This window comes from Caretta caretta, chromosome 18 (assembly GCF_965140235.1).
Source record: "Caretta caretta isolate rCarCar2 chromosome 18, rCarCar1.hap1, whole genome shotgun sequence".
NCBI classification, from domain to species: domain Eukaryota; kingdom Metazoa; phylum Chordata; order Testudines; family Cheloniidae; genus Caretta; species Caretta caretta.
In genome coordinates, this window is record NC_134223.1 from 9537075 (window position 1) to 9564529 (window position 27455).

General features: G+C 48.6%; 2 protein-coding genes across 2 annotated transcripts; both read right to left on the bottom strand.

Moving 5' to 3' along the window:
• Positions 1 to 370: 370 nt before the first annotated feature.
• Positions 371 to 9485, bottom strand: LOC142069558 (chymotrypsin-like elastase family member 2A). The gene is made up of 8 exons (XM_075121159.1): positions 9443 to 9485; positions 9076 to 9164; positions 7155 to 7252; positions 5695 to 5823; positions 2603 to 2739; positions 1709 to 1854; positions 1119 to 1271; positions 371 to 402 (listed from the first exon to the last, which is right to left on the bottom strand). Exons 1-8 carry the CDS (start codon positions 9483 to 9485, stop codon positions 385 to 387), a joined length of 813 nt encoding a protein of 270 aa, XP_074977260.1. The 3' UTR covers positions 371 to 384.
• Positions 9486 to 18066: 8581 nt separating this feature from the next.
• LOC125624345 (chymotrypsin-like elastase family member 2A) lies at positions 18067 to 27180 on the bottom strand. The gene is made up of 8 exons (XM_048824935.2): positions 27138 to 27180; positions 26771 to 26859; positions 24850 to 24947; positions 23390 to 23518; positions 20299 to 20435; positions 19405 to 19550; positions 18815 to 18967; positions 18067 to 18098 (listed from the first exon to the last, which is right to left on the bottom strand). Exons 1-8 carry the CDS (start codon positions 27178 to 27180, stop codon positions 18081 to 18083), a joined length of 813 nt encoding a protein of 270 aa, XP_048680892.2. The 3' UTR covers positions 18067 to 18080.
• Positions 27181 to 27455: the final 275 nt, after the last annotated feature.

The window sequence follows — 27455 nt, forward strand, 5'->3', positions numbered from 1 at the left end:
AAGGGAGTGTGGGGACACCAGGGTGACAACACACATTCCTCATGTCAACCACTGTGGAAGGAGATGGCTCTGGGTGAGTCCCAACCACCATTCTTGTGTCGTGCTTCATATTCCACTTCCATTCACGTTGGGTTTTATCTAATGGAAGAAAATGCTCCATTGCATAACGCCCTGCCACCGTGTCATATGCTTCCATCCTAAACCCTCCGTTTCCCTGAGGCACAGGCTACGCATGTCTGTTGCAAACAAACGTTGGTTATTTATTATACACAGATTCCTTCAGCACCTCAGATTGGAATTTCATGATTACAACCTTATTTCAAGCAGCAAAATAGCTTCCCTTCCCCCAGCACAGGGTTAGTCTGTTGTCCACGGCTCTTCAGGTTAGTTGTTTGCCATAACCTGCAGAAAGTGTAAAACAAAATGGGGAGGGAGCAATCAGACCAGAAAACAAAGGAAATCTGTGAACAGGGACATCCAGACTCTCCAAATTGTCCCTTTAAATACATAAACCAGTCCTACAACCCTCTCTCTTCCTAAGGATTTAAGACAGGTGATTTGGCTTCTGTGTCATCCTTTACATTAAGGGTTCATTTATAGTTAATAAATATTTGATAAGAACATTATAGCCAGGAGCAGTATGTGTTACTGATTATCATAATAATAGATGATAGATAATTAAGTTGGTGGACAGCAATTAACATTTATTAAAATTCTACAAATATAGCCTTAATATAAAATTGTGACAGATTTATTCCAAAACGTCTGAACTTTGGTTAGAAATGAAGATCATTTGGATAGTTGCATTCAACCGGAAGACACCTCACCTTCGCTGCAGGAACTAATTCTCTAGAAACAAGACAACGTTCTCTCTTGTTGTGTTAAGGGATTGTCTACGTGGGGACGTTACAATGGAATAAGTTAGGGGGTGAATTTAAAGTGCACTAGCTATTACAGGGTATCCACATTGGAAGCTACTGCTGGCCTATGTACCCAAATGGACAAACCCTCGGTCTTGAACTGTTTTGCGGGTGTTTTGTTTTGTTTTACCCCGAATGACCATTTAGAAGTTCACAGCAGAGTTTGTTCTTGCTCAGCAACAGACACTAGACCCTTACCGTAGCGATCCAGTTGTTGAAAGCCGAGACCCGAGTGAAGACGGAGGGTTTGCGGTAATAATTACAGCCTAGTGCGGAGCCAAAGCTGACTATGCCATGAACTTCCCACTTGCCGTCAGCACCTCTGCAGTTCAGTGGGCCACCAGAGTCCCCCTGCAAGGAAGGAGAGGCACAGTCATTGAACGCAAGATTGGAAAAATCCACATCTTTCTATGGTGCATGAGAAGAGAAGTCATTGACAGGGGTCTCGTATAATTGGAGATGGGACATGGGAGAAAGGCAGGAGTGTGAATGAAATGAATATAGGTTTTGTCTTATGAGATGGCTCCCAGCTGCCATGTTCAGGTCCAACATGCAGGTGGTGTTTGGATTCAGGGGTTAGTGGTGGGTCCCTCTTGTAGGTGGGGGTATAGAAATGTGTTTATTAAATAGTCCTTCAACACGTTAATTGCTATCAACCTCTACGAAGGGGTTTCAACGCCCGTCTAGAATGGGTAGATCCTAGTACCCTGCCTCATCTTCAGAGTCCCTTCCTATAATGGAGAACTCTCTAAAGCCATGCCCATAAATGCCAAGTTCTCCGGACTCACGTTGCAGCTGGAGATCACTCCGTCGCCGCCTGCACAGACCATGGTGTGTTTCACTGTGCTACCCCACCAGCTAGGCAGGGAACAGGTGGCGTAATCCACCACAGCCAATGGCCCTTGCTGCAATTTATTTGGGAAAGGACCATTTGCTGGAAAGGAAGAGAAACAAGGGAGTAGCATTAGCTCCTGGCAGTCAAGAAACAGCAAATGACACATCCAGGTACAAGAGTCAACAGGGACTCCAAGCACAGAGGGGTTGCAGAATCCAGTCCTTAGCACATCCCTCCTTCAGAAAAGTGTCTGAACTAGATGGATAATCCTCGTCCATTTTAACAATGGCTCTCTGCCTATATCACATGGGAAATCAGCTGGTGGCCGAGCACTTTAACATTCACATATCAACACCCTACTGGCGGTAGCGTCAGCGAACAGGTCAAGGTATGAATAGGCCAGGATCCCTGCTCTGTGCTCTCACCTCTCTAGGTGATGCATCCTGGTCAGGATTGAAGCACGAGGCTGTTGCCTGCATTGTACCCGTTCTCTGCACAGGGGCTTCCCTGTTCCAGGCTGGCTGTCCCACTCTAACATTCACTTCCTTAAAGTGGCTTTTCAACGCTTCCATGAGCACTAGCAGCCCCAGCAGCCTTCAAACCACTCTCACTTGGGTTACAATTGCACCTCGAGGCCTCAGCTGGGGTCCTGACAAAAGCTGAACATTCTGCAAGGAAAATGCAGAAACATCTCTAGTGCAGGAGTGGCGCCAGACCCCGGTCAGCTCTCTCTTTGAATTGAGGGCTGAGGGGGACCAGAAAAAAGAACCTTATTCCAGTCAATCCCAAAGGAGATGTTAACACAGACGGACTTAGTGTTACCACTGAGAACTGTATTAACACTTACTGTACAGCCTTCCCCATCCAGTTACGTAGCAGATGACGCCAGAGGCCAGGAGACTGTTTGCCGGAGGGAGGCAGGCCGGCTGGATTTGATTGCTCAGAGCAACGCTCTGGGAGAGTTTGATCAAAGCGATGTCGTTGCTGTGTTCAGAAGCCGGGGTTGAGGAGGGAGCATGCACAGAGGGAGAGTGGAAGAAAACACAGACCCATGAATACGTAGCATTTATAGAGTGCTCCGCCTATTCGAAAGAGGGGCCCTGCCTTTAGCGGGAGGAGGAGGGAAGGAACGTCCTCAGGGCTTGGCAGAGGGGTCCCACCCCTTGGTGTTGCCCGTAACACACACTAACACATGCCTCGGTGCCCATAGGCCCTGGTGGAGCACCTTGATTTTCCTTCCCCATGGCCCAAAAGCCGTGTGGAAATCCAGGCACCAGCATCTGCAGCTCCTCTGCCCACATAGGGCTCAGTTTGAGAGGCTTGACCTGTCTCTGTCAAGCTTTGGCGTAACCTCAGCCTGTGACTATGAGAGCTTCTGGAGAATACATGGAGAGCCTCCAAGAGCCTCAGGTTTATCAAGGTTCCCTGATTTAAAGCACTCGTTTCTGTTCAGCTCCCTGTGGTGGGTGGGCATCTCCATAAGGAGGTGCCCATGCTGTTACCGACTCATCCTTCTACTCAGAGACTCCCAGAAACTGGCCTTTCAGCCAGAGGCTTCCTCGTCAGGCTGGGGCAGGTGTTCTGTCGGGGCCGGGGGAGTGAGACCTTTGGGTTCAAGAGGCATACCCGCTCCTCCTCCAGTCAGTGCGGCCTGTAGTCCATTTCAAACTCATGCCTTAATGCCCCCCGGCCCTGTTGGGGCACCAGGAGTTGTGTGAGGTAAGTGAGGCCTGTGAGGTCTTTATGTTTCCGTTCATTCCCAAGTCAGCATCCAAACATACAAGGGCTCGTCTGTTGTGCGTGAGCACCAATGATTCCAGGATAGTTATTTGTATTTCTTTTTAACACTAGGGGTTTGCCAAATCCCTTCCCTTCCCATCACCCTCACAGCAGGGCAGTGTGCTGTGCCTTTCCTCTCCAAACGGGGCAGCATCTAAGTAACTTTTCAAGCCTTCCTGAGCCTCAATAAACATCATGATATTGTGCCCTGTAACTGCTAGACTGAGGTGTAATAAACCAGTGGAATCTAAAAGTGTCGGCTGCAGTTGGACATAGTCTGGCTCTGTTTAATGGTGTTCAGCCCTACATTTGGTAGATAACATAATATAGTAAGTTTCTTAACTGCTTGGTGTTCAGGCCTCTAAGGGAGGCGGCTTGACCCTCGGCAGTTATCATAAGAGCACAATGCCATTCTATTGATGCCTGGTACGCCCACACTTGAATACTGCGTGCAGTTCTGGTCACCCCATCTCAAAACAGATATAGTAGAATTGGAAAAGGCACAGAAGGTCAATAACAATCATTAGGGGTATGGAACAGCTTCTGTATGAGGAGAGATTAAGAAGGCTGGGACCTTTCAGCTTGGAAAAGAAGCAACAAAGAGGGGATATGACTGAGGTCTGTGAAATCATGACTGGTGTGGAGAATATGTTATTTACTCCTTCATGTAACACAAGAACCAGGGCTCATTAATAGGCAGCAAGTTTAAAACAAACATAAGGAAATACTTCTTCATACAACACAGTCAGGGGATGTTGTGAAGGTCAAAACTATAATGGGGTTCAAAAAACAACTAGATAAGTTCCTGGAGGACAGGTCCGTTGATGGCTATTAGCTAAGATGGTCAGGGATGCAGCCCTGTGCTCTGGGTGTCCCTAAGCCTCTGACTGTCACTCGATGATTGCCCTGTTGTGTTCATTCCCCCTGAGGCATCTGGCATTGGCCACTATCAGAAGACAAGATATTAGACTAGATGGACCATTGGTCTGAGGCAGTATGGCCATTCTGACGTCCTAGTTCTTGTACTACTGCCTTGGGGAGCTGGGCTTGGCCACATACTCGGGGATGAAACGCGTAGAAAGTTGGAAACGGAGCTGATTCACGGAACTAATGCACTGGGACTTCAGCAGAACCAAGGAGTCCTTCAGCAACGTGGCCTCAATCCAAGTTACTAATAATACTTTACATACATTAATTGAACCTCTCCACACACCTGTCTGGTGAGAGCTCCCCTCACCCACTGCTAAGATGCAGGAGACACTGTTGGGTCGAGCAAGGCAGCTGTTAAGCAATGCACAGCTGTGCCACGGAGCAGTTTAGAGGCGTTGAATTGAATTCAGTTGCAACACCTGGAATCTGACTAGGACACTGGGGTTAATTCACTTGGACTCTTACAGAAATTGCTGTGGACTCTTCAATAGCCACAAGTGGTCAGCAGCTCAGGTGAGTGTGTCCAGAAAGTTTCGGAGATAGTGGAGGCTGAAGGCATCACTTAATTGTTAGGGAGGTGGCTCCTGCACTGGCATCTGTCTCTCTGCGGGTCATGGGCATCTGATCGCTGAGCCAGACCTCCATCCTCCATAATGGGACAAGGGTTTGAACTGGGGAAAGGGTTCACCGCTCCCCACATCCAGTCTCCTGGTATTTTGGAATAATCAGTATGAGCCTATGCCGGTGTTCCCCAAACTTTTTACCTCGCACCCCCCCCCCCTTACGCCAGTCTGCACCCCCCCTCTCCCCCAGGCTGGAAACAGGGCCACAGCTCTGGGTGGGGGGGATGCGGACGGGGTAAGGGGGCCAAAGTTGGAGGCCTGAGCGGGGCTGGGGCTGGGAGCGGAGCCTCAGCTGGGGGCCTAGGATGACTGCCGGGGCCCCAGGTGTGGGGCTGGGAGTGGGGCCCTGGGCATGGGGCCAACAGTTGGGGCTGGGGCCAGGAGAGGAGAGGAGCTGGGTGGCGGTCCCTCCCCACCCCTCATGGGGGGGGGCTGGCCCAGGCCCCAGCTGCGGCCCCCCCCCAGAATGGTCCTTCACCCACAGTTTGGGGACCTCTGGCCTATGCTGTAATAACTGGCTCCAGATTTGGAGCTGCCCACTGTGCAGGGGTGTTTGGTTTGGGGCCCTATCTCTCATACTTTGTACCAATAGCTTCTATCAACTTACCCGTCTGCGACATTGTCTTCGTTCCAGCCTTTATGGACAATGATTTTTTGTGGACTGATGGCAGTCGATCCTTCTTCAGCAACATTTAGGTCAAATTTGCCAAGAAACACTAGATAGGTCTGAGAAGAGCTGGGGAGGAAAAGGAACAGGGAGACGTGCTTAGCTGTGTAACTTCTGGCTTGCTGTGCAGTCACACACCTCTTTGGGAAGGGTGGCCAAATGCAGCCTAGGGGTCTCCAGTGGGAACCCTCTGAGAACTGCAGGGGCCAGCATGCATTGATCTACATTAACAGCCGTTGGTTTAGGACGGAGCATTGCATGCTGGAACCTATAGTCACTAGAGGCTGCATCTCCACACGCTCCTCTGCCTCCTGCCAAGATTCCCGCTAAACATGGGCCCCAGCTGATCTTCGAGCTTGAGGCTGCCATTTCCTGGCACATCTGAGCAATTCTGAAGGCCTCTCTGGTAGTGTGACAATGTCTATTACGAAAGCATCTCCACTGGTAGAGAGGTGTGTGGAAGAGTATTGTGCACCCTGGCCATCTGACCTCACACACAGCCCGCTCGGGAGGGCTCATATCTGCTCTGATGATGCTTTCCGTGACTGGAGTGGTAGTAACCAGCCGCAGTGCATGTGTGTACGGGAAACAGGCCTGTACTGCGGGGCTGGGTAGGGCAGCTGGCCTTGACCGAGGCATTTAAGGTGATGAAGTCAAAGCTGATCACGCCCCTCATTTTTACAGCATCCCATAATCTGAGAACAAGAAGCTCTCACTGAAATTGATGGCAGGTGACTTTAAACCCAAAGGGACGATTTCCTCATGGAAATGGGTGCGCTAGTTAACCTATGGAACTCACTGCTACATGTGCTTGTAAAGAGAACATGGCTGATTTTAAAAGGGGCTGGACAATTTAATACCTAATATGTATTGTTATACATGCAAAAATAAAGTCAACAGTGCAGGGCATGGCACAGGCAGGGGACGAGGAAGGAAGTTTTCCCCTTCCAGTGACTCATCAGGTAGGGGCCACTGCCAGAGACATGATCTAGATGTTGTTACCTTTTTGGTGGGGGAGACACTGTTAGGTCGAGCAAGGCAGCTGTTAAGAAACGCACAGCTGTGCCACGGAGCAATTTAGAGGCGTTGAATTGAATTCAGTTGCAATAGCTGGAATTTGGCTCGGACACTGGGGTTAATTCACTTGGACTCTTACAGAAACTGCTGTGGACTCTTCAATAGCCACAAGTGGTCAGCAGCTCAGGTGAATGTGTCTGAAAGTTTCGGAGATAGTGGAGGCTGAAGGAATCACTTAACTACTGGAGGAGGTGGCTCCTGCACTGGTATCTGTCCCTTTTGTTATTAATATGCTTTGGCTTTCTCTTTCTCGCAGAGCATTTACAGCTTTCTGCACGTTGACTTAAAAGAAATGATTGTCCAGGCTTCGGCAGCTAATGTACCTGATGCAATGAGCAGCTGTCAGGACCCAGTTGGGTGCAATGAGGGTTCCCCCACAGTTGTGATACCAGCCACCATTGGCACTGAATGTCACGGAGACCTAGGAACGATACGGTAAGAATGCTACTCACTGATCAACCTCTCCTTCTGTTGGGAAGGTGAAAAGCTGAGCACCCAAGTGCTCCGTGTCTAGATCACTCGCTTGTGAAAAGGCTTTTTTCCAAAGTTTCATTCACTGTTGCTTTCCCAAAGCTATTTACTAAGCACGGGCCAAACAGAGGGTTGTATTTGCTACAGAAGAAATGGATTCATGAAAGACCTCTTTGTCACTCTGTGCAGAAATAGGTCCCTGTAAGTGGTTTGGGGCTTTTGTTTTTTAAATATTTCACTGGGTTTAGTGGGCCTGTGGCCTGATCATGGAAATGGAATCTAGGGAAATAGGGATCCGGGAACTCCCGCATTGTCGGTTCGGTTCTGCCTTTGACTCATTGTGTGACCATGGGTAGGTTGCTCAACTTCTCTGCCACAGTTGCCCAAATATGCCATGGGGATTGTATCAATGGTACAGGGGTGTCATTTATTAACCTTTCGACAGGTGAAGAGCTAAATAAGTGCAATTTTTAAATGTATTCTAGGAGTTAAATAGTCCCTATTTTGAGACACCGGTTACTTGACAAGCAGGGCTCTGCGGACCTAGCAAAATATAATGACATCGATCTCCTATTCCTCCAGAGCTTTCATCCTGATGGATCCGAGCAGGCTTTGACACTTAGCTGACCTGTCAGCTGCAGACGGGAATCGCTTCGCTCCCCAGTTAGTTCTTGAAAAGAGCACAGTAACGCTGCACTACCATCTGGGATGTTGTGATTAATAGTAGTCATTAATTGGTAACTCGTCTTTAGCACACTCCGTACAAGTAGCAAATGAATCCCGACACGCGCCCTGGGGATGAGGATCAGAAACGGAGGTGCCGTGTCCCAAAATAGCATGTCAGGATCATTTCCCAGCATGCTCCTTCTTTGCTATTTCTTGACAAGCTTATCAAAGGGCTCGTCACATGGCTCTGGGCGCAAAGAGAGCCCGTTCCCACACCCACTGAAGCCAGGGAGAGTTCCTCCTCCTCACTGATTTCAATGGGAGCTGGATTGGGTGCTAAGTGACTTGCTTAGGGGCAGGGAGTGAGTCTGTGGCACAGCTGGGGATAGAACTCAGTTCTCACACCTCTTCTTGCACCTTAAGCACAAGGCCAGTTGGCGTTGTAGTGTGTCCCATTTAGAATACAGCCATGATACACCTACACGGTCTCTCACTTTGTTGCTTCTGTAGGCTCAGCTCACACACCCACCAGGGGTCCTTAAGTTGCATTCCCCATTCTACCCCCTAAGCTCCTTGTGTGCTGCCCTCCCCTCCCCCTCACGTCAGGGACATATGTAAATAATCCCGCTTGTATAATTTCTGAAATTATTTCTTTTCTTTCCATGTGGGAGCAAAGTCCTTCAGGGGATCAAAACCTTCTGCTCCATTGGGATGCTGGGCAGGGCTGAGATCTGGGGCGTGTTGTTACACTGGAAGGGGTCAATGGCTGCCATCAACCACTTCCCTGATCTACGTCTATTATGATAGACCCAGCTCCAGCTGCTGGGTCTGCTAACCAGATGCCGGGGGCTCCAGGTGTCCTCCACTTTTCTGCCTTCTCGTTTTCCAATTTTCACTAAACTCAGTAGGGCTCTGACCACTGATGCCTAGAACGTTCCCTGGAAGTTTGGAATTGATCGGATACCGTGTTCAAAAGTTATCGCCTATCAGACAGGGAAATGCCATCAACGCGCGTGCAGGCTGAGCAAAGCAAGGCCCAACGTAATGGGAAGGCAAGCTGGCTCAAGGTATCCTGGAGTGGGCTAAGGAAACCCGGGAATCACTAACCTGCCAGGGCCAGCTGAATGGTCTTGCATCGTCTCCTCCAACCACTCTGTTCAAGAGAGGTGGGTAGGCGGGATTCCCACAACTGAGGGCTGCAAGAGACACAAGATGGGGTCCGCTTTAGAAATCAGAACAGACCAAGCCACCAACCAAAACCGACCTGATCTTTGTGTAACACATGTTTGAACTTAGGGGACCGATCTGGCGCCCTTTCTATCACCACAGAGGTTTCTAAGCCATAGTCTATTCTCACCCTTACACTGCACCCATTACTCTGATAGGTGCTGGTCAGCGTCAGGACCACAGGATCAAGCTCTAAATCTGCAATTGGTAAAACAGATGAAATCCTACGTCTAGGCGGGATACATACCCCCAGTGGCCAGCGTCAGGGTAGCGAACAGGATACGGATCATGGTGCCCTGTAGCTGTGTCAGGAGCAGTGCCTCTTCTGAGCCCCCTTATATGTCCGTAGCGCTTATCTCTGGCAGATAGGGCCTGGAGCAGGGGGCGTGTGGCTCAGTTGCCAGTGGGAAGATTTCGCACCTGTGGGACATTTTCCTGTGTGTGCACATGCTAAAAAAAGATGGACCTTGAGATTCTGGCTTCAGCTCTGCCTTGTCTGGGGAGTGCTGCGTGAGCTGGATTTTGTTTGTTGCAGCTGTTCGCTCTCCCGCTACCTCGAGTCCTGGTCACAAATATGTGGATGGAAGGGAAAATTACCTGAATTTGGGGTGGGGGGGGAAGGCGGTAAATCTCCCTCCAGCAATTCTTGGGGAACCCTTATGATGTGGCACTCCATATGCTCTATGGAAATATGCATATATCCACTCCCAGTCTTTATTCAAGCCTAAGTGTAAGCAGTGTCAGGATGAGCTCCACCCTGACATCTGGTGGTGAGGTGTGGCAAGTTGTGGAAAAGAACTTCAGGGGCCGAGCTCATTTGCATAGGCACACCCACCCCGCCTAGAATGAGGCCATAGCTGCCCAAATGGTCACTTTGGCTGCTGTGGGATCCCCAGTGTCTCTGTTATTGGGGCAGGAAGAATAAATTGTTATTACCCTGATTATGGGAACTGTGCTTGGAACTGTTCTTGGCCTTTTGTTATGATGGAGGGACTCACCATCAACTAAGTAGCACTCGCTAGGCAAGGGTCATGGGTTCCAAAACTCTGTGAATTGAGAGAGGCTGGGGACAAGTGTTAATGCTTGGTGGCATGGGCCCCTTACCTGCTAATTGCACTTTCTCCTGTATCTACTGTGGAATATCAGAGCTAATTTTGATTTCATTAGGAGTCTAATTGCAGGCTGCTGAGCTCACTTTGGGCTAATGGTGCACTAGCACTGAGGCTCCCCTACTACAAGCTGAATTCACCAAAGAGCTGAACTGACTAAGAGTTGAAATCACTGAGTGTTGTGTTAAGTAGTGGGGGAGCCTGAAGTTATATTGTGGAGCAGTTTGCGGGAGGGCTAGAGTGCCTTGTGGACAGGCTGGTGGAGCAGTTCATAGGATGGCGGGAGCTGCTGGTGGGACACGGAGCAGTTCGTGGACCGGCTGGTGGAGCAGTTCATGGGACGGCGGGAGCTGCTGGTGGGCCGCTGAGCGGAGCTGAGCAAAGCAGTTCGTGGGGCGGCTGGTGGAGCGGAGCGGAGGCCTATGGAGCTGTGGGGCGGTCAGCTTCAGATCATGTAAGGTGCCTTTTACCCCCGCCCCCATCTCCACCCAGGTTGGGAGGTAAAGCTCTCCAGATAAACTTTTGAACTCTGGGGCTGTCCTGACCAGGGACAGAGACTTTTGGTCATTGGACTTTTGGGACTTTGGGTGATTTGGGGTTGCTGGACTCAAGAACCAAAGGGAAAGGGCATGCCCCAATTTGCTTGGGGTGGGTTTTTTGCTCATGGGTTGTGTTATGAATCCTGTTGGTGGTGTTTCCCCAACATAATGCCACATTGTTTCTCTCTGTTATTAAAAGGCTTTTTGCTACACTCAGACTAGGTGCTTGCGAGAGGGGAAGTATTGCCTCTTGGAGGCGCCCAGCGGGGGTGGTATATATTTGTCCCAGGTCACTGGGTGGGGGCTTGAGCCGGTTTACATTGTGTTATTGGAATGGATCCCCTAGATATTGAACCCAGCCCTTGTTGCTGCCAACTCTGACGGGCAGAAGGGTTACATAAGTTACAGTTTGCAAATGAATTCTAATTCAGCAGTCTCTTGTTGGAGTCTGTTTTTGAAGTTTTTTTGTTGAAGAATTGCAACTTTTAGGTCTGTAATCGAGTGACCAGAGAGATTGAAGTGTTCTCCGACTGGTTTTTGAATGTTATAATTCTTGACATCTGATTTGTGTCCATTTATTCTTTTACGTAGAGACTGTCCAGTTTGCCCAAGGTACATGGCAGGGGGGCATTGCTGGCACATGATGGCATATATCACATTGGTAGATGTGCAGGTGAACGAGCCTCTGATAGTGTGGCTGATGTGATTAGGCCTTTTGATGGTGTCCCCTGAATAGGTATGTGGACACAGTTGGCAATGGGCTTTGTTGCAAGGATAGGTTCCTGGGTTAGTGGTTCTGTGGTGTGGTGTGTGGTTACTGGTGAGTATTTGCTTCAGGTTGGGGGGCTGTCTGTAGGCAAGGACTGGCCTGTCTCCCAAGATCTGTGACAGTGATGGGTCGTCCTTCAGGATAGGTTGTAGATCCTTGATGATGTGTTGATGATGCATTGGAGGGGTTTTAGTTGGGGGCTGAAGGTGATGGCTAGTGGCGTTCTGTTATTTTCTTTGTTGGGCCTGTACTGTAGTACGTGACTTCTGGGTACTCTTCTGGCTCTGTCAATCTGTTTCTTCACTTCAGCAGGTGGGTATTGTAGTTGTAAGAATGCTTGATAGAGATCTTGTAGGTGTTTGTCTCTGTCTGAGGGGTTGAAGCAAATGAGATTGTATCGTAGAGTTTGGCTGTAGACAATGGATCGTGTGGTGTGATCACTTTTATTAATTTCCCCAGAGTAAGTGATTAATACCTGGGCCAGTAAACAACCATGCATATCTCTCTATCAGTGTTACAGAGGGGAGACAATTTATGAATTTGCCCTCTATAAGCTTTATACAGAGTAAAATGGATTTGTTTGGGGTTTGGAACACATTGGGAACTGGGTGTCTGGGTGCTGGAGACAGGTAACCTGCTCAGCTGTTTTCAGTTAAGTCTGCAGCTTTTGGGGCATTTGTGTTGCAGCAGGCTAGCGTGTCTGGCTCAACAAAGTAGGGTTCTAGAGTCCCAAGCTGGTACGGAAAATGGGCTCAGAGGTAATTTCAGCACATCAGGTGACAGTCCCAAGGGATCTCTGTGACCGAACCTGTCATACCCCTAGTCCACAAGGTCCTCCAGGAGCCTCTGGTGTTGCAATGGAAGGATCAGGCTCAGGGCAAAGCCACCAGGGCCTGGGTTTGAGGGTTAGGTAAGGGGGAACATGCGTGAATACGGACATTTGGGCACGTGGCCAAAGGGGCAAAGGTGTGGGTTGGGCCTGCATTGAAGGGACGGGCATCGGAATATTATTAGACCCTTGCCTAAGTTGCCTTTTTTCAGGGGGTGAGATGGGAAGAACAGTGGGCACTTGGGAGCAATAATTATAGCCCCCACCCCAAAAAATATAAAGACCCAAAGACAGCCCTGGTAAAGCTCTTCCTGATGGAAACTCACCAGGCTGCTACGTATGGGTCCCACCACATTGGGCCGTGTGAGGTTTAGGCTTTCCTTGGTCTGGGTAGACTCCAGCACTGTCTCTTTCTTTTGGCATCTCTGGCATGGTCCCATGGCACAGGCTGTTTGTCTGTTTCCCCATCATGGCAATGGGACATCAGGGGCTAGCTGCCCTAGGCCCCCCCAGAATAAGTGCTGGCTCCACAAAGACACCCCAGTTGCTCAAGCATTCCCTGGCCCAGGTCTCCCACCTTTGTGAGCTCTCTGGTTTACACTTCCCAGTTGATGCACACACTACACAGGCTTTGCAAAAGGGGAATCCTAAACCAATTCCTCTTTACTTCAGGCAGCACAAAAGATAGACAGATCCAGACATAATAATAAACACATCTGCACCTTTTTCCCCTTCTCAGTGTCCTCACCACTCTGGAGCATTCTTTGGGCTTAGGTCAGAGTTCTTTAGGGTGTCCAGGATCTCCCTCCTGCAAGTCATAGCTTCTCCTTCAACTCATGGAGTTTGTCAAACTTCCTTTGACCATGGCTGGTTGTACAGTATAAAAAGGTCCTCTCAGCTAGGAAAGTAACCTTCGTTGTTCCTTTCTCTTGACACAAGCTTCCTTTTATCTCTCTGCCCGGCCCAGGCTCTGTGTTTGTAAAGGGCTGTACCCTCACCTCCTCTTTGTTCTCACTCCAAACCCCTTCCCTGCAGACACACTTGGTCAAACTGGTTTCCCTAGACTTCAGCCATCCCATTGTCTTAAGGTGCTCCAATATGTATGGGAGCAATTCATGTTAATGACTCTCCATTGTCCCTGGACTGGGAGAGCCATGCTACCAGGCCTGAGAGCATATATTCCCACACCCACTGAGGCATTCAGTGGTACAGCAATTTCATAAAATCATCCAGAATTCATATGTTCTACATAGATTCTCCAATTTTCCACACTTTACATAAAGAACTATTATTATTAATAATTGAAAACAAATAAAAATATAACCCTTCTGCCATTTGGAGTGGCAGCAAGAAGGGCCAGATTCAATATCTAGGGGGGTTCCTTTTCAACAATATAACCAGAACCGGCTTGATCCCCCACCCAGTAACCTGGGAAAATTTCAGTCTACCCTCTGGGCACCTCTAAGAGGCATTTCTTCCCCTCTTACAAGCACAGAGACTGACGTAGAAAGAGTGTGGGGTAAAAGCCACCATGCTCCCTCCACTGCTCACCACCCCCACCTCTCTTCTGTAACCTCTGCCAGTCAGACGCTTAGTGACTTTCAGCTCTGGGCAGAATACGATCCTACCACAAGGGATTTCAGCTCTCAGTCATTGTCAGCTCTGGGCAGACACACTGTCCCACTGTGCCGTTGCACTCCATGTGCTTTATGAAATATGCTTATGAATGTGAATATGATGTAACTGGAATATGCTTCATGCAAAAGGTCTCTTGTAAAGTAGCATTACAAATCTTATCATCTACTGCGTGTGCTCCTCCTGTTTGTTTGCATGGACTAGTTCTAGGGCTGGAGTTAGGAGAATAAGATACAAACTTGTGTTACTGATGTAAACATACTAAGTGGAAGCCATTAAGGGTGCTTCAAAATCAATGACCTGTGAATGGCTCTTGTGGCGGGTTCGGTCACAGAGACCCCCCCCTTGGGACTGTCACCTGATGTGCTGAGACTGCCTCTGAGCTCGTTTTCTCCTGCCAGTTTGGGCCTCCAGAACCTGCCTTGTTGAGCCAGACATGCTGCAAACACAGACCCAGCGTCTGGGCCACTCCCCCAAAGCTGAAAACATCTTAGCAAGTGCTCCTGTCTCCAGCACCCACACACCCAGCTCCCAATGGGATCCAAACCTCAAATAAATCAATTTTACTCTGTATAAAGCTTATACAGGGTAAACTCATACATTGTTTGCCCTCTATAACACTGATAGAGAGATGTGCACAGCTGTTTGCTCCCCCAGGGATTAATTACTTACTCTGGGTTAATTAATAAGCAAAAGGGATTTTATTAAATATACAAAGTAGGATTTAAGTGGTTCCAAGTAATAACAGAACAAAGTAAGTTACCAAGCAAAATAAAACAAAACACGCAAGTCTAAGTCTAATACAGTAGGAAACTGAATACAGGTAAATCTCACCCTCAGAGATGTTCCAATATGCTTCTTTCTCAAACTGGACTCCTTCCTAGTCTGGGCCCAATCCTTTTCAGACCAATGTTGTAGATTATCATGCAAACCCCCATAGTTACTGTCCTTTGGTCCAGTTTCTTTAAGGCATCTCTTTGGGGTGGAGAGACCATCTCTTGAGCTAGCTGAAGACAAAATGGAGAGGCTTCCAGGGCCTTTCATATTCTCTCTCTTGTGGGCGGAAACCCCTTTGTTCTTCTGTGCAAAATCACAGCAACAAGATGGACTTTGTAGCCAGCTGGACAAGACACATGTCCATGAATGATTCAGCTTTTTGCAGGCTGACACCATTGTTTACATGTTAGTTTGAATGTTCCCAGGAAAGCTCAGATGTGGATTGGCGTCTCCCAAAGTCCATTGTCAGTTAAGTGTTTCTTGATTGGGTACTTACTCAGAATAGGCCTTTCTCAAGAAGTTGACCAAATGCTTCACTGAGGCTACTTAGACTCAAACACATTGAGCTACAAGTACAGAGCCAATATTCATAACTTCAAATACAAAAATGATACACACATACAGACAGTATAATCATAACTAGCAAATTACAACCTTTCCATACACATCTTACTTGACCTTCTTTGTACAAGATTTGGTGCAACTATTGGACCTTGGTTGCAACAATGATCTATATGGTCACAGTTCATGTCAGTAACGTCACAGCTCTGTTGCAAACCAGCCTCTCTACATGTGGGAAGAATGGAGGCACATGATTCCACATGATGCTGGAATCCATTTTAAATTTTTCCATTTAGAAGGAGGGGGTGGGGACCCAGAGAGACAAAAGATTCCCTCCTTGTGCCAAAGCAATAAAAGAGGGTGGAGCAGGACAAAGAGGCTGCCAGTCATGAGAAAGCCCCTGCTTACCACCTGAGATGTCTGCTGGAATTAACAAGCACTGTACCGGGGAAAGGATCGGGCCCAGACTAGGAAGGAGTCTAGTTTGTGAAAGAAGCTTATTGGAACATCTCTGCGGGTGAGAGATTACCAGTCATCAGTTTCTTAATGTATTAGGCTTAGACTTGCATATTTTTGCTTTATTTTGCTTGGTGACTTACTTTGTTCTGTCTGTTATTGCTTGGAACCACTTAAATCCTATGTTGTATACTTAATAACATCACTTTTGTTTACTAATGAACCCAGAGTAAATGATTAATACCTGGGGGAGCAAACAACTGTGCACATCTCTCTATGAGCGTTATAGAAGGCGGACAATTTTTCAGTTTACCCTGTATAAGCTTTATACAGAGTAAAACGGATTTATTTGAGGTTTGGATCCCATTGGGAACTGGGTGTTGGAGAGGTAACCTGCTGAGCTGTTTTTGGTTAAAGTCTGCAGCTTTGGGGGTCTGTGTGGGAGTCTGTATTGCAGCAGGCTAGCGTGTCTGGCTCAACAAGGCAGGGTTCTGGAACCCTGGCAGGGAAAATGGGCTCAGATGTAATTTCAGCACATCAGGTGACAGGCCCAAGGGGATCTCGGTCATTGACCCCGTCACAACTGATTTTAAGCTCTGATTGAGTATTTAAAATAACAAAGAGGTTCTTATTTAGCTCTAGTCTTTGAACAGTGGGGAGAAACAGGCTAAACCAGTTTGGGGAGAGCCCTTGGAAACGGTTTGCAGTCTTCTGACTTAGATATCTGTCTCCACCCCTCTTACTTTCTCAGGGCTCTGGCATTCATGCTCCTGGCTTAGCGAGGTTCTTTCAACTGAGTGTGACTCCCTCATTTAGGACAGGTTAAGCACAGTCCCGCTTCCCTGTATTCTTACAATTATTACAACATTGGTAATCATATTTCACTACCCCTGCATTCAGTATTAAGGTGATTTGTAACCCAACACCAGCCAAAGTTGATCACTTTGACACCGCTCTGTCTGCTGAATATCTAAGCAGAGCAGGAGCAAACTGTATTTACATAAACACAACCAAAGTCTCTCCCCCTCCAAGCTAGCTGCCAAGGGAGCATTCATTCAGACCCTGCTTACAAATATGGCACCTTTCATCCATCTGGCTTTGAGTCGGAACTTTTCCCAGGCCATAGCTCATCCTGATTCTTGCTCACGTGTGCAGGACTGAATTGACCAATTGTCTGGCTTCGGTTTTGCTCCTTTCTGGAGCATCAGAGCTTCTTTGTTAGGATCATTTGACTACAGGCAATGGGGATGTAGGTGGCCCTCAGTCCTTCCAGGCTGTTTCTAATGGGTAGTTCCTGGCTCTGAAAGCTCAAGGCAGAGAGGGTGAATTTATGGCCTTTCACTAACTCTTTCCAAATCGGTTAAATTTTATAGTGGTAGAAAAATGAACACTGGCTTGTGTTTCTCCTCTGCAGGTGCGCATGGAACTCCTGTTGCTATGAGATTTATGGGCTGCTGGGAAGAGATAAGCATCATGGGCTCCATTCCCCTTAAAAAGGTTAAACTGTATCATCAGAAATTATCCTCCGTCTCAAAAAGCCTAACTGACATTTCAAAGTGGCTTTCAGGTGGTTCCTTGTTCTATGGCATGCAATTCAGCCAGTGGCCGCTCCAGGAACACATCCAACGGTCGGCCATAACACAATGAGTAAAGGCATCAAATCACTGAAAGGGGAAGTGCTGGGAGCTCTGCATTGCGTATTTTGGGTTCCCATCAAGAGCATTGCCAGGTTCTTGGGATTTATAGTTCTTATCATTCCCCCATGCTCAGGTGTGAGGCAAAGGGAGAGTTGGCAGCTGGAGCCTAGTACAGGAATGTGGCGTTAGAAGGGAGTGTGGGGACACCAGGGTGACAACACACATTCCTCATGTCAACCACTGTGGAAGGAGATGGCTCTGGGTGAGTCCCAACCACCATTCTTGTGTCGTGCTTCATATTCCACTTCCATTCACGTTGGGTTTTATCTAATGGAAGAAAATGCTCCATTGCATAACGCCCTGCCACCGTGTCATATGCTTCCATCCTAAACCCTCCGTTTCCCTGAGGCACAGGCTACGCATGTCTGTTGCAAACAAACGTTGGTTATTTATTATACACAGATTCCTTCAGCACCTCAGATTGGAATTTCATGATTACAACCTTATTTCAAGCAGCAAAATAGCTTCCCTTCCCCCAGCACAGGGTTAGTCTGTTGTCCACGGCTCTTCAGGTTAGTTGTTTGCCATAACCTGCAGAAAGTGTAAAACAAAATGGGGAGGGAGCAATCAGACCAGAAAACAAAGGAAATCTGTGAACAGGGACATCCAGACTCTCCAAATTGTCCCTTTAAATACATAAACCAGTCCTACAACCCTCTCTCTTCCTAAGGATTTAAGACAGGTGATTTGGCTTCTGTGTCATCCTTTACATTAAGGGTTCATTTATAGTTAATAAATATTTGATAAGAACATTATAGCCAGGAGCAGTATGTGTTACTGATTATCATAATAATAGATGATAGATAATTAAGTTGGTGGACAGCAATTAACATTTATTAAAATTCTACAAATATAGCCTTAATATAAAATTGTGACAGATTTATTCCAAAACGTCTGAACTTTGGTTAGAAATGAAGATCATTTGGATAGTTGCATTCAACCGGAAGACACCTCACCTTCGCTGCAGGAACTAATTCTCTAGAAACAAGACAACGTTCTCTCTTGTTGTGTTAAGGGATTGTCTACGTGGGGACGTTACAATGGAATAAGTTAGGGGGTGAATTTAAAGTGCACTAGCTATTACAGGGTATCCACATTGGAAGCTACTGCTGGCCTATGTACCCAAATGGACAAACCCTCGGTCTTGAACTGTTTTGCGGGTGTTTTGTTTTGTTTTACCCCGAATGACCATTTAGAAGTTCACAGCAGAGTTTGTTCTTGCTCAGCAACAGACACTAGACCCTTACCGTAGCGATCCAGTTGTTGAAAGCCGAGACCCGAGTGAAGACGGAGGGTTTGCGGTAATAATTACAGCCTAGTGCGGAGCCAAAGCTGACTATGCCATGAACTTCCCACTTGCCGTCAGCACCTCTGCAGTTCAGTGGGCCACCAGAGTCCCCCTGCAAGGAAGGAGAGGCACAGTCATTGAACGCAAGATTGGAAAAATCCACATCTTTCTATGGTGCATGAGAAGAGAAGTCATTGACAGGGGTCTCGTATAATTGGAGATGGGACATGGGAGAAAGGCAGGAGTGTGAATGAAATGAATATAGGTTTTGTCTTATGAGATGGCTCCCAGCTGCCATGTTCAGGTCCAACATGCAGGTGGTGTTTGGATTCAGGGGTTAGTGGTGGGTCCCTCTTGTAGGTGGGGGTATAGAAATGTGTTTATTAAATAGTCCTTCAACACGTTAATTGCTATCAACCTCTACGAAGGGGTTTCAACGCCCGTCTAGAATGGGTAGATCCTAGTACCCTGCCTCATCTTCAGAGTCCCTTCCTATAATGGAGAACTCTCTAAAGCAATGCCCATAAATGCCAAGTTCTCCGGACTCACGTTGCAGCTGGAGATCACTCCGTCGCCGCCTGCACAGACCATGGTGTGTTTCACTGTGCTACCCCACCAGCTAGGCAGGGAACAGGTGGCGTAATCCACCACAGCCAATGGCCCTTGCTGCAATTTATTTGGGAAAGGACCATTTGCTGGAAAGGAAGAGAAACAAGGGAGTAGCATTAGCTCCTGGCAGTCAAGAAACAGCAAATGACACATCCAGGTACAAGAGTCAACAGGGACTCCAAGCACAGAGGGGTTGCAGAATCCAGTCCTTAGCACATCCCTCCTTCAGAAAAGTGTCTGAACTAGATGGATAATCCTCGTCCATTTTAACAATGGCTCTCTGCCTATATCACATGGGAAATCAGCTGGTGGCCGAGCACTTTAACATTCACATATCAACACCCTACTGGCGGTAGCGTCAGCGAACAGGTCAAGGTATGAATAGGCCAGGATCCCTGCTCTGTGCTCTCACCTCTCTAGGTGATGCATCCTGGTCAGGATTGAAGCACGAGGCTGTTGCCTGCATTGTACCCGTTCTCTGCACAGGGGCTTCCCTGTTCCAGGCTGGCTGTCCCACTCTAACATTCACTTCTTTAAAGTGGCTTTTCAACGCTTCCATGAGCACTAGCAGCCCCAGCAGCCTTCAAACCACTCTCACTTGGGTTACAATTGCACCTCGAGGCCTCAGCTGGGGTCCTGACAAAAGCTGAACATTCTGCAAGGAAAATGCAGAAACATCTCTAGTGCAGGAGTGGCGCCAGACCCCGGTCAGCTCTCTCTTTGAATTGAGGGCTGAGGGGGACCAGAAAAAAGAACCTTATTCCAGTCAATCCCAAAGGAGATGTTAACACAGACGGACTTAGTGTTACCACTGAGAACTGTATTAACACTTACTGTACAGCCTTCCCCATCCAGTTACGTAGCAGATGACGCCAGAGGCCAGGAGACTGTTTGCCGGAGGGAGGCAGGCCGGCTGGATTTGATTGCTCAGAGCAACGCTCTGGGAGAGTTTGATCAAAGCGATGTCGTTGCTGTGTTCAGAAGCCGGGGTTGAGGAGGGAGCATGCACAGAGGGAGAGTGGAAGAAAACACAGACCCATGAATACGTAGCATTTATAGAGTGCTCCGCCTATTCGAAAGAGGGGCCCTGCCTTTAGCGGGAGGAGGAGGGAAGGAACGTCCTCAGGGCTTGGCAGAGGGGTCCCACCCCTTGGTGTTGCCCGTAACACACACTAACACATGCCTCGGTGCCCATAGGCCCTGGTGGAGCACCTTGATTTTCCTTCCCCATGGCCCAAAAGCCGTGTGGAAATCCAGGCACCAGCATCTCCAGCTCCTCTGCCCACATAGGGCTCAGTTTGAGAGGCTTGACCTGTCTCTGTCAAGCTTTGGCGTAACCTCAGCCTGTGACTATGAGAGCTTCTGGAGAATACATGGAGAGCCTCCAAGAGCCTCAGGTTTATCAAGGTTCCCTGATTTAAAGCACTCGTTTCTGTTCAGCTCCCTGTGGTGGGTGGGCATCTCCATAAGGAGGTGCCCATGCTGTTACCGACTCATCCTTCTACTCAGAGACTCCCAGAAACTGGCCTTTCAGCCAGAGGCTTCCTCGTCAGGCTGGGGCAGGTGTTCTGTCGGGGCCGGGGGAGTGAGACCTTTGGGTTCAAGAGGCATACCCGCTCCTCCTCCAGTCAGTGCGGCCTGTAGTCCATTTCAAACTCATGCCTTAATGCCCCCCGGCCCTGTTGGGGCACCAGGAGTTGTGTGAGGTAAGTGAGGCCTGTGAGGTCTTTATGTTTCCGTTCATTCCCAAGTCAGCATCCAAACATACAAGGGCTCGTCTGTTGTGCGTGAGCACCAATGATTCCAGGATAGTTATTTGTATTTCTTTTTAACACTAGGGGTTTGCCAAATCCCTTCCCTTCCCATCACCCTCACAGCAGGGCAGTGTGCTGTGCCTTTCCTCTCCAAACGGGGCAGCATCTAAGTAACTTTTCAAGCCTTCCTGAGCCTCAATAAACATCATGATATTGTGCCCTGTAACTGCTAGACTGAGGTGTAATAAACCAGTGGAATCTAAAAGTGTCGGCTGCAGTTGGACATAGTCTGGCTCTGTTTAATGGTGTTCAGCCCTACATTTGGTAGATAACATAATATAGTAAGTTTCTTAACTGCTTGGTGTTCAGGCCTCTAAGGGAGGCGGCTTGACCCTCGGCAGTTATCATAAGAGCACAATGCCATTCTATTGATGCCTGGTACGCCCACACTTGAATACTGCGTGCAGTTCTGGTCACCCCATCTCAAAACAGATATAGTAGAATTGGAAAAGGCACAGAAGGTCAATAACAATCATTAGGGGTATGGAACAGCTTCTGTATGAGGAGAGATTAAGAAGGCTGGGACCTTTCAGCTTGGAAAAGAAGCAACAAAGAGGGGATATGACTGAGGTCTGTGAAATCATGACTGGTGTGGAGAATATGTTATTTACTCCTTCATGTAACACAAGAACCAGGGCTCATTAATAGGCAGCAAGTTTAAAACAAACATAAGGAAATACTTCTTCATACAACACAGTCAGGGGATGTTGTGAAGGTCAAAACTATAATGGGGTTCAAAAAACAACTAGATAAGTTCCTGGAGGACAGGTCCGTCGATGGCTATTAGCTAAGATGGTCAGGGATGCAGCCCTGTGCTCTGGGTGTCCCTAAGCCTCTGACTGTCACTCGATGATTGCCCTGTTGTGTTCATTCCCCCTGAGGCATCTGGCATTGGCCACTATCAGAAGACAAGATATTAGACTAGATGGACCATTGGTCTGAGGCAGTATGGCCATTCTGACGTCCTAGTTCTTGTACTACTGCCTTGGGGAGCTGGGCTTGGCCACATACTCGGGGATGAAACGCGTAGAAAGTTGGAAACGGAGCTGATTCACAGAACTAATGCACTGGGACTTCAGCAGAACCAAGGAGTCCTTCAGCAACGTGGCCTCAATCCAAGTTACTAATAATACTTTACATACATTAATTGAACCTCTCCACACACCTGTCTGGTGAGAGCTCCCCTCACCCACTGCTAAGATGCAGGAGACACTGTTGGGTCGAGCAAGGCAGCTGTTAAGCAATGCACAGCTGTGCCACGGAGCAGTTTAGAGGCGTTGAATTGAATTCAGTTGCAACACCTGGAATCTGACTAGGACACTGGGGTTAATTCACTTGGACTCTTACAGAAATTGCTGTGGACTCTTCAATAGCCACAAGTGGTCAGCAGCTCAGGTGAGTGTGTCCAGAAAGTTTCGGAGATAGTGGAGGCTGAAGGCATCACTTAATTGTTAGGGAGGTGGCTCCTGCACTGGCATCTGTCTCTCTGCGGGTCATGGGCATCTGATCGCTGAGCCAGACCTCCATCCTCCATAATGGGACAAGGGTTTGAACTGGGGAAAGGGTTCACCGCTCCCCACATCCAGTCTCCTGGTATTTTGGAATAATCAGTATGAGCCTATGCCGGTGTTCCCCAAACTTTTTACCTCGCACCCCCCCCCCTTACGCCAGTCTGCACCCCCCCTCTCCCCCAGGCTGGAAACAGGGCCACAGCTCTGGGTGGGGGGGATGCGGACGGGGTAAGGGGGCCAAAGTTGGAGGCCTGAGCGGGGCTGGGGCTGGGAGCGGAGCCTCAGCTGGGGGCCTAGGATGACTGCCGGGGCCCCAGGTGTGGGGCTGGGAGTGGGGCCCTGGGCATGGGGCCAACAGTTGGGGCTGGGGCCAGGAGAGGAGAGGAGCTGGGTGGCGGTCCCTCCCCACCCCTCATGGGGGGGGGGCTGGCCCAGGCCCCAGCTGCGCCCCCCCCCAGAATGGTCCTTCACCCACAGTTTGGGGACCTCTGGCCTATGCTGTAATAACTGGCTCCAGATTTGGAGCTGCCCACTGTGCAGGGGTGTTTGGTTTGGGGCCCTATCTCTCATACTTTGTACCAATAGCTTCTATCAACTTACCCGTCTGCGACATTGTCTTCGTTCCAGCCTTTATGGACAATGATTTTTTGTGGACTGATGGCAGTCGATCCTTCTTCAGCAACATTTAGGTCAAATTTGCCAAGAAACACTAGATAGGTCTGAGAAGAGCTGGGGAGGAAAAGGAACAGGGAGACGTGCTTAGCTGTGTAACTTCTGGCTTGCTGTGCAGTCACACACCTCTTTGGGAAGGGTGGCCAAATGCAGCCTAGGGGTCTCCAGTGGGAACCCTCTGAGAACTGCAGGGGCCAGCATGCATTGATCTACATTAACAGCCGTTGGTTTAGGACGGAGCATTGCATGCTGGAACCTATAGTCACTAGAGGCTGCATCTCCACACGCTCCTCTGCCTCCTGCCAAGATTCCCGCTAAACATGGGCCCCAGCTGATCTTCGAGCTTGAGGCTGCCATTTCCTGGCACATCTGAGCAATTCTGAAGGCCTCTCTGGTAGTGTGACAATGTCTATTACGAAAGCATCTCCACTGGTAGAGAGGTGTGTGGAAGAGTATTGTGCACCCTGGCCATCTGACCTCACACACAGCCCGCCCGGGAGGGCTCATATCTGCTCTGACGATGCTTTCCGTGACTGGAGTGGTAGTAACCAGCCGCAGTGCATGTGTGTACGGGAAACAGGCCTGTACTGCAGAACTGGGTAGGGCAGCTGGCCTTGACCGAGGCATTTAAGGTGATGAAGTCAAAGCTGATCACGCCCCTCATTTTTACAGCATCCCATAATCTGAGAACAAGAAGCTCTCACTGAAATTGATGGCAGGTGACTTTAAACCCAAAGGGACGATTTCCTCATGGAAATGGGTGCGCTAGTTAACCTATGGAACTCACTGCTACATGTGCTTGTAAAGAGAACATGGCTGATTTTAAAAGGGGCTGGACAATTTAATACCTAATATGTATTGTTATACATGCAAAAATAAAGTCAACAGTGCAGGGCATGGCACAGGCAGGGGACGAGGAAGGAAGTTTTCCCCTTCCAGTGACTCATCAGGTAGGGGCCACTGCCAGAGACATGATCTAGATGTTGTTACCTTTTTGGTGGGGGAGACACTGTTAGGTCGAGCAAGGCAGCTGTTAAGAAACGCACAGCTGTGCCACGGAGCAATTTAGAGGCGTTGAATTGAATTCAGTTGCAATAGCTGGAATTTGGCTCGGACACTGGGGTTAATTCACTTGGACTCTTACAGAAACTGCTGTGGACTCTTCAATAGCCACAAGTGGTCAGCAGCTCAGGTGAATGTGTCTGAAAGTTTCGGAGATAGTGGAGGCTGAAGGAATCACTTAACTACTGGAGGAGGTGGCTCCTGCACTGGTATCTGTCCCTTTTGTTATTAATATGCTTTGGCTTTCTCTTTCTCGCAGAGCATTTACAGCTTTCTGCACGTTGACTTAAAAGAAATGATTGTCCAGGCTTCGGCAGCTAATGTACCTGATGCAATGAGCAGCTGTCAGGACCCAGTTGGGTGCAATGAGGGTTCCCCCACAGTTGTGATACCAGCCACCATTGGCACTGAATGTCACGGAGACCTAGGAACGATACGGTAAGAATGCTACTCACTGATCAACCTCTCCTTCTGTTGGGAAGGTGAAAAGCTGAGCACCCAAGTGCTCCGTGTCTAGATCACTCGCTTGTGAAAAGGCTTTTTTCCAAAGTTTCATTCACTGTTGCTTTCCCAAAGCTATTTACTAAGCACGGGCCAAACAGAGGGTTGTATTTGCTACAGAAGAAATGGATTCATGAAAGACCTCTTTGTCACTCTGTGCAGAAATAGGTCCCTGTAAGTGGTTTGGGGCTTTTGTTTTTTAAATATTTCACTGGGTTTAGTGGGCCTGTGGCCTGATCATGGAAATGGAATCTAGGGAAATAGGGATCCGGGAACTCCCGCATTGTCGGTTCGGTTCTGCCTTTGACTCATTGTGTGACCATGGGTAGGTTGCTCAACTTCTCTGCCACAGTTGCCCAAATATGCCATGGGGATTGTATCAATGGTACAGGGGTGTCATTTATTAACCTTTCGACAGGTGAAGAGCTAAATAAGTGCAATTTTTAAATGTATTCTAGGAGTTAAATAGTCCCTATTTTGAGACACCGGTTACTTGACAAGCAGGGCTCTGCGGACCTAGCAAAATATAATGACATCGATCTCCTATTCCTCCAGAGCTTTCATCCTGATGGATCCGAGCAGGCTTTGACACTTAGCTGACCTGTCAGCTGCAGACGGGAATCGCTTCGCTCCCCAGTTAGTTCTTGAAAAGAGCACAGTAACGCTGCACAACCATCTGGGATGTTGTGATTAATAGTAGTCATTAATTGGTAACTCGTCTTTAGCACACTCCGTACAAGTAGCAAATGAATCCCGACACGCGCCCTGGGGATGAGGATCAGAAACGGAGGTGCCGTGTCCCAAAATAGCATGTCAGGATCATTTCCCAGCATGCTCCTTCTTTGCTATTTCTTGACAAGCTTATCAAAGGGCTCGTCACATGGCTCTGGGCGCAAAGAGAGCCCGTTCCCACACCCACTGAAGCCAGGGAGAGTTCCTCCTCCTCACTGATTTCAATGGGAGCTGGATTGGGTGCTAAGTGACTTGCTTAGGGGCAGGGAGTGAGTCTGTGGCACAGCTGGGGATAGAACTCAGTTCTCACACCTCTTCTTGCACCTTAAGCACAAGGCCAGTTGGCGTTGTAGTGTGTCCCATTTAGAATACAGCCATGATACACCTACACGGTCTCTCACTTTGTTGCTTCTGTAGGCTCAGCTCACACACCCACCAGGGGTCCTTAAGTTGCATTCCCCATTCTACCCCCTAAGCTCCTTGTGTGCTGCCCTCCCCTCCCCCTCACGTCAGGGACATATGTAAATAATCCCGCTTGTATAATTTCTGAAATTATTTCTTTTCTTTCCATGTGGGAGCAAAGTCCTTCAGGGGATCAAAACCTTCTGCTCCATTGGGATGCTGGGCAGGGCTGAGATCTGGGGCGTGTTGTTACACTGGAAGGGGTCAATGGCTGCCATCAACCACTTCCCTGATCTACGTCTATTATTATAGACCCAGCTCCAGCTGCTGGGTCTGCTAACCAGATGCTGGGGGCTCCAGGTGTCCTCCACTTTTCTGCCTTCTCGTTTTCCAATTTTCACTAAACTCAGTAGGGCTCTGACCACTGATGCCTAGAACGTTCCCTGGAAGTTTGGAATTGATCGGATACCGTGTTCAAAAGTTATCGCCTATCAGACAGGGAAATGCCATCAACGCGCGTGCAGGCTGAGCAAAGCAAGGCCCAACGTAATGGGAAGGCAAGCTGGCTCAAGGTATCCTGGAGTGGGCTAAGGAAACCCGGGAATCACTAACCTGCCAGGGCCAGCTGAATGGTCTTGCATCGTCTCCTCCAACCACTCTGTTCAAGAGAGGTGGGTAGGCGGGATTCCCACAACTGAGGGCTGCAAGAGACACAAGATGGGGTCCGCTTTAGAAATCAGAACAGACCAAGCCACCAACCAAAACCGACCTGATCTTTGTGTAACACATGTTTGAACTTAGGGGACCGATCTGGCGCCCTTTCTATCACCACAGAGGTTTCTAAGCCATAGTCTATTCTCACCCTTACACTGCACCCATTACTCTGATAGGTGCTGGTCAGCGTCAGGACCACAGGATCAAGCTCTAAATCTGCAATTGGTAAAACAGATGAAATCCTACGTCTAGGCGGGATACATACCCCCAGTGGCCAGCGTCAGGGTAGCGAACAGGATACGGATCATGGTGCCCTGTAGCTGTGTCAGGAGCAGTGCCTCTTCTGAGCCCCCTTATATGTCCGTAGCGCTTATCTCTGGCAGATAGGGCCTGGAGCAGGGGGCGTGTGGCTCAGTTGCCAGTGGGAAGATTTCGCACCTGTGGGACATTTTCCTGTGTGTGCAAGTGCTAAAAAAAGATGGACCTTGAGATTCTGGCTTCAGCTCTGCCTTGTCTGGGGAGTGCTGTGTGAGCTGGATTTTGTTTGTTGCAGCTGTTTGCTCTCCCGCTATCTTGAGTCGTG

Coding starts and splice junctions, on each gene's coding strand:
- LOC142069558 (XM_075121159.1), bottom strand. CDS start 9,485: ATGATCCGTATCCTGTTCGCTACCCTGACGCTGGCCACTGGGG. Junction 9,165..9,442: donor CCTGACGCTGGCCACTGGGG/GTATGTATCCCG, acceptor TGTCTCTTGCAG/CCCTCAGTTGTGGGAATCCC. Junction 2,740..5,694: donor GAAGACAATGTCGCAGACGG/GTAAGTTGATAG, acceptor TTCTGAACACAG/CAACGACATCGCTTTGATCA.
- LOC125624345 (XM_048824935.2), bottom strand. CDS start 27,180: ATGATCCGTATCCTGTTCGCTACCCTGACGCTGGCCACTGGGG. Junction 26,860..27,137: donor CCTGACGCTGGCCACTGGGG/GTATGTATCCCG, acceptor TGTCTCTTGCAG/CCCTCAGTTGTGGGAATCCC. Junction 19,551..20,298: donor TGGATGGGGAAGGCTGTACA/GTAAGTGTTAAT, acceptor CTTCCTTTCCAG/CAAATGGTCCTTTCCCAAAT.